The sequence below is a fragment of the Vicugna pacos genome, chromosome 10, assembly GCF_048564905.1.
Source record: "Vicugna pacos chromosome 10, VicPac4, whole genome shotgun sequence".
Lineage (NCBI taxonomy): Eukaryota > Metazoa > Chordata > Mammalia > Artiodactyla > Camelidae > Vicugna > Vicugna pacos.
The window spans coordinates 63,774,131-63,780,316 of record NC_132996.1 but is presented as its reverse complement, the minus strand read 5'-3'; the positions used below and the strand labels follow the sequence as shown (position 1 = coordinate 63,780,316).

General features: G+C 44.6%; 1 protein-coding gene across 1 annotated transcript; it reads right to left on the bottom strand.

Moving 5' to 3' along the window:
- Positions 1-5,013: 5,013 nt before the first annotated feature.
- LOC102534381 (olfactory receptor 9I1-like) lies at positions 5,014-5,955 on the bottom strand. The gene has a single exon (XM_006214165.3). It carries the CDS (start codon positions 5,953-5,955, stop codon positions 5,014-5,016), a length of 942 nt encoding a protein of 313 aa, XP_006214227.1.
- Between the last annotated feature and the right edge of the window lie 231 nt (positions 5,956-6,186).

The following is a 6,186-nucleotide window of genomic DNA, read 5'->3' as shown; positions in this document are numbered from 1 at the left end:
TGGTGGTCCTATTTTTAATTTTTTGAGGAACCTCCATACTGTTTTCCACAGTGGCTGCACCAATTTACATTCCCTAAGGTAAGCCTGCTTATTGATTTTTGCTTTTATTGCCTTTGCTTTTCGTGTCGAAAGGCCCAGGCCGTCAGCGCGCCCTCTTGTGGCTGCAGGTCTCACCCCGGGCAGGTGCACAGGAGCGGAGGCCAGGAGCGGAGTCCGGCTGGAGGTGTGATGTGCACAGCGGGAAGGCTAACTGTAGGTGAGCCCAGGGCTGCAGGCCAGTGACAGGAGTCAGGCCAGATCCGGGGCCACAAGCCGCTGCAGGGACCCTAGTTGCCGACACTGTATACTGCGGGGGGTGGGGGGGCCGTCTCGTCACAGGCACACATTGAGCGGTGGAGGCATGCGAGTGCACAGCGGGAGGCGCTAGCCTCGAGTGCACGCACGGCAGTGAGGGTGAGTGGTGGGGATCTGAGCTGTCATCTTGCACCCACGCAGCTGTGATGGCCTGGGCTAGCTGGTGGTACAGATGGGGCCCTGGCTGGAAGCCAGGTGGTGTAAAGAGGTGGGAGAGACTCAGGCGGCTGGCATCTCTGAACACAAAAACCTGTGGGGTGAAAGCAAGTGAAATCTGCACGGGGTCCACGGAGGCAGCTGCCGCAGCTGTTTGTTTCTTTGATGGCAAAAGTTGCCGGGGTCTTCTGCAGGGCAGGTCGCTGGGAACCGTGGTCACTCCCGCGGCGTGGCTGACGCTGGTAGCCCAGCCTGTTTCCTTGTTCCTAGCCATCACTATAGTCCCAGCTTTGCCAGTCCCCGGGTTGGGTAAAACCAAAGCGGGTCCTTCGGGGACACTGGTCATTCAGCTGGCTCGTTGAGGGGAACTCTTTCAAGCCGGGGAGTTTCCTCTTGGCACTGAGTTGTGCCAGTCTGGGGGCGGGATGACTCAGGCAAAATGAGGCTGTTCTTCCTTCCCTTTTTGTGTGCTTATTCTCAGGGTTTTTTCCCACTGAAGTTTCTTAAGTGGACTCCGGAGCTCTACCAGCGTTGCTCCTGTTCGTGGATGGCCGTCTAAGTGTTGATCTTGGTGAGGAGAAGAATGCTGGGCTCTCCTACACTGCCATCTTGGTGACATCGCTTTTCAGGGTTGTTCTAAATGATGAGAGGAACACAACACTTTGGCCTCTTGATGTACTGAGTTAAATGGGTCACTTCAAAGTCTGAAGGTCTGCTTCCTTTATCTTTCCTGTATCATTTTTGGTAGATTGATGCCACAGTCTTACAGCTGGAAACTTACCATTTCAAAACCCAATTTTTAAAAGAGATAGACTTAGAAGTTGAAAGGGATAAAAAGAAAAACATTTCAATAGTACCAGCTGGATTTCATTACTCAGAGTTCTCCAGAGATACAGAACCAATAGAACACATATATGGAGGTTTTTCTTAAACCGGTTGGCTTACGGTATGACTGACATACCAAAAAAACGCACATGTTTAACATAAACAACTTGATAAGTTTGGAGATGAGCACATACTTGTGAAACCATTACCATAGTCCCTATTGTAGACTTAAAAACTTGCTAAGAGAGTAGATCTTAAGTGTTCTATCACAAAATCATCATCATCATCATCATCATAAATGAATCAAGAAGATGATAGGAACCTTTTGCAGGTGATAGATCTGTTTATGGCATAGAAGGAGATTTATTATAAGCAACTGGCCCACGCAATCCTTCCTGTGGAGGCTAAGAAGTCCCACAACCCAGGAATCCCAGGAAAGCAGTGGTGTAGTTCAGGACCCAAGAACCAGGGAACCTGATGGTACACATCCCAGTCCAAGTGCAGAAAAAGACTGGTGTTCCAGCTCGCGCAGTCAAGCAGAGAAGAGGGAACAAACACTCCCTTCCCCTGCCTTCTGTCCTAATCAAGCCCTCCACGTATTGGAGGGTGACACCCACGTTGGGGAGGGCAACCTGCTTTACCGAGTCCACCAATTCAAATGCTTATCCCATCTGGAAACATCCTCACAGACACATCCAGAAACAACTTTTAGCCAAACATCTGGCCTCCATGACCCAGCCAAACTGACACATAAAATCAGCCATCATAGGATCCTATTTTTTAAGATTATGAGTAGGGGCTACTTTAAGAATGAGACATGTCAATGTCCATGGACAGATGACTGGATAAAGAAGTTGTGGTATATGTATACAATGGAATACTACTCAGTCATAAAAAAGAATAAAATAATGCCTTTTGCAGCAACATTGATGGAACTGGAGGTCATCATTCTAAGTGAAGTAAACCAGAAAGAGAAAAAATACCATATGATATTGCTTATATGTGGAATCTAAAAAAAAAAAAACAAGACACAAAGGAACTTACTTAATAAAACAGAAACAGACTCACAGACATAGAGAACAAACTTATGGTTACCAGGGGGTAAAGGAGGTGAGAAGGGATAAATTGGGAGTTCAAGATTTGCAGATACTAACTACTATATATAAAATAGATAAACAACAAGTTTATACTGTATAGCAGAGGGAACCATACTCAATATCTTGTAGTAACCTATAATGAAAAAGAATATGATAAGTGGAAAAAAAGAAATGAGAACTATTGATAAGAGAAGTGAAGATTCTTGGCACAGAGCCTGACACACATTAAGCAATTTATGAATTTTTCATTCATTTATTAATATACATAAGTGGAAATTCAGTATATATGCCACTTCCCCCAGTGCCTTCCCACAGTAATCAGAAGATGTTCCCCTGAAAGACACTAAAACTGCATTTTATTCTGAGAGTCACTTGGTGAATCCCTGAAGCAACTGTATGTACATCACATACTGTCTGTGTACCGAAGGGCATTCACTGACAGGCAAAGTTTGTGGCCTCTCACCAAGAAGGGGAGGAGTGTGAGGCAGCTCCCACCACTACCAAAATAGCACACTCGCTGTCTAACGTTTTCCCATTTGTTTATTTTTTAAGTTGAGGGGTTTTCCTGCCTTTAAAACATGCAAGAAACCCTTGAAGAAAGGGGGGACTTCTTCAGCCCTTTAGCACTGCCTGGCATAAAGTGGGAGTTACTAAAAATGTGTTGCTCCCAAGATGAAGTTGTCGATGGCCGTAAACAGACATGTGATAAGTAGTTAGGTATAACTTGTCATAACTTAGGTTTGTAATTCAGGGAAGGAAAGGTCTACCAAGGAAAAAGTAGGAGCCTCCAAAAGTATGTTGCCCCCGTTTCACCTTTTTGCCAAGAAGCACTTCTGTACCAAGAGCATGGTCATACACCTACCTGCAAGCTTTCTCTGCCCCGATGTGTGTTCTAGAATGAAGCTCACAGTATCGTGTGGCAGTCAAGCACCTTGTCCTGGGACACACCGTTTATTGTTTCTTAGATGAAATGAGTACATTTCCCTCTATTTCCACCGTCACAAGATTCCCTTCTCACCCATCACGCCGCAGCCAAAGGGATCTTTTTACAATTCAGATATGACCATTTCTCGCCTTGTTCTTGGAGTTCAAGTCCACAAGCCCCTAAGTGAGCCCGCAAGGCTGTCTGTGACCTGGTTTCTCTTGGACTCACCAGCTGCAGCTCACATGAAGCTTCTCACGGGTTCGGCTGCGGCCACTCTGGCTTCTCAGTTCCTCAAGGCATCATGTCACACTGACCCTGGCATCTGCAGCTCTTTGTATCTGGAATCGTCCCCCTACCCCACGACTATGATATACTTACTCTTTAAGCCTCAGCTTAAATGTTGGCTCCTTGGGGGTCTACCACCCTTTTGACCACAGCAAACTAGGTCAGAACCCTTCCATTCAGCATAACAACATCCTGTCCTACCCCTCTCCTTCCACTTTCCAAAATCGTACTTTAAAAAATGAATTATCTGTGTAATGGTTCAGTGTCTGTCTGTGCCTCAGGTTCTAGTCTCCATGGAGGAGGAAGCATGTCTGTCTTATTTATTACTATATTCCTGAACCTGATATTATTTCTGATATATAATAGATAATCAGTAAATATTTGCTGAATTGATGAATAAGATTGTGGGATCTGCACAGAGATATTTCCCAAGTAATATTTCTAGCAGATGTGAAGGTCATGAAAAGGTGGCAGTCAGATTCATAGTTATATGTCATTGGGTGATAAAGTAAATGTCTTGCAGGAGATGGAAGGAGACAGTGGTTTTCATTACTGGGGAATAGAAAATAGTTTGAGTTAACTAAGGCAGATGGTCCATGAACAATGCTTCAGAAATAGAACAGAGCTTCTGACCTTTGCTGATCAAGAAATATTTCAAAAGTTACATATAGGGCTCAGTTCAGCTTTATATCAAGATCAAACTATTTCTAATAATTAACGCAAATCATTACATCTTTCTTTCATTCTGTAGTGTCTTGGTCCTCTATGTTATCTTGGTAAATTAATATTTTCTGCTTGAACATTCCCTAGTTCACATCTTCTTTCCCTTTATTTTTGCTTCGTCTGTTTAGCTACTTGTATTTTCCATGACAAATGCCTAAATTATACATAATTGAATGTCGAGGGAAGTTTTCTTTGGGCAAGGCTGATTTCCACCCCACTACCCATAACCAAAGAATGTGACTGTCTTTACTATGTAAACAATAAACTATTGTTTTATAATTTTTCAAGGTGCCAATGTTAGCATTGTAGAAAAAAATTATGTAGCTGAGAAAACACTCAATAATGCCTAGGACAGGTCAGAAAAATAAATTCACATTTATAGCATGTTATTACTTATAAAACCCTTTGGCATTCCATCTGTCTTGATCCTGGCTTGAATTATAGCAAGGCAATTTTTACTGATGTGATAACTGAGGCAGAGAATTTCTGGCTCAAGGTCATAGAGCTAATAAAGAAATCACTGGAACCTAAAACTATATTTTCTTTGCTCATTATGTCGTTGCAATTATGAGATCTGGTTCAAAGGTTCACTGGTTCAAAGCCCAAAGGATGATTTGCAGGAACTTATGAACTGATGGAACTTAAGTCTTACTCTACTTGGGAAACCCTCATCCTGTTGAGAGCTTTCTTCAGAGCCTCCTTCACTTCCTTGTTTCTCAGGCTGTAGATCACTGGGTTCAGCATAGGGATGACCACAGTGTAGAAGACAGACACAACCTTGTCCTCCCCAAGGGATTTTCCCATGTTGCCTTTCAGGTATATGAACATAAGTGTCCCAAAGAAAAGAGCCACTGCAGTCATGTGAGAAGCACAGGTGGAGAAAGTCTTGGCTTTGCCACCAGCGGAACGAATCTTCAGAATAGCCCGAATGATGAACAGGTAGGAGATAAGAATCACCGAAATGCTGGTTGTGATGACCAAGAAGGCTAAGAGGTAGATCACCCGTTCTCGTGGTCCGGTCTCACTGCAGGCAAGCTTTAGCAGGGGTGGGAGGTCACAGAAGAAGAAATCCACATGGTTGGACTTGCAGAAGGAGATCGAGAAGGTGCACCCAGTGCGAATCATGGAATTGAACATGGCGCCACCATATGCCCCAGCCACCAGCCCGAGGCAGGTCTGGGGTGTCATGGCCGTGGCATAGAGGAGAGGGTTACACACGGCCACATAGCGGTCATAGGCCATTGCGGCCAAAAGGAAGCATTCAGTACTAGCACAGAGTGTGAAAAAGAAGAACTGGGTGGCACAGCGCTCAAAGGCGATGACCCTCTTATCCGTCCCCAAGATCTCCAGCAACTGAGGGACAATAACAGAAGAGTAGCAGACGTCCAGGAAGGAAAGGTGGCTGAGGAAGAAGTACATGGGAGTCTGGAGGCGGGGGTCGCTCTGAACCAGCACAATCATGCCCAGGTTGCCTCCCATGGTGATGAGATAAAGGACCAGAAACACAAAGAAGAGCCCCCTCTGCAGCTCTCCCTGCAGCTGAAACCCCATCAGAATGAATTCTGTCACCGCAGTGCCATTCGCTGCCATGAATCCTGTTGCCCGCCGAAATAAAAAAAATAAAATCTCATTGAAGATAAATTAAGGTGAGTATGGCTTGGTTTGACTGATCTCTCTCAGTAATGATAATAATCTTTCCATTTTTTACAAACTTGGTTTGATCTCTCAGCAACCTTTGGAAGCGCATGATGTTAATCCCACTTTTGAGAAAACAATATGAGGGTCAAAGAGGTAAAGTGACTAGTTCACGATCTCATAGTA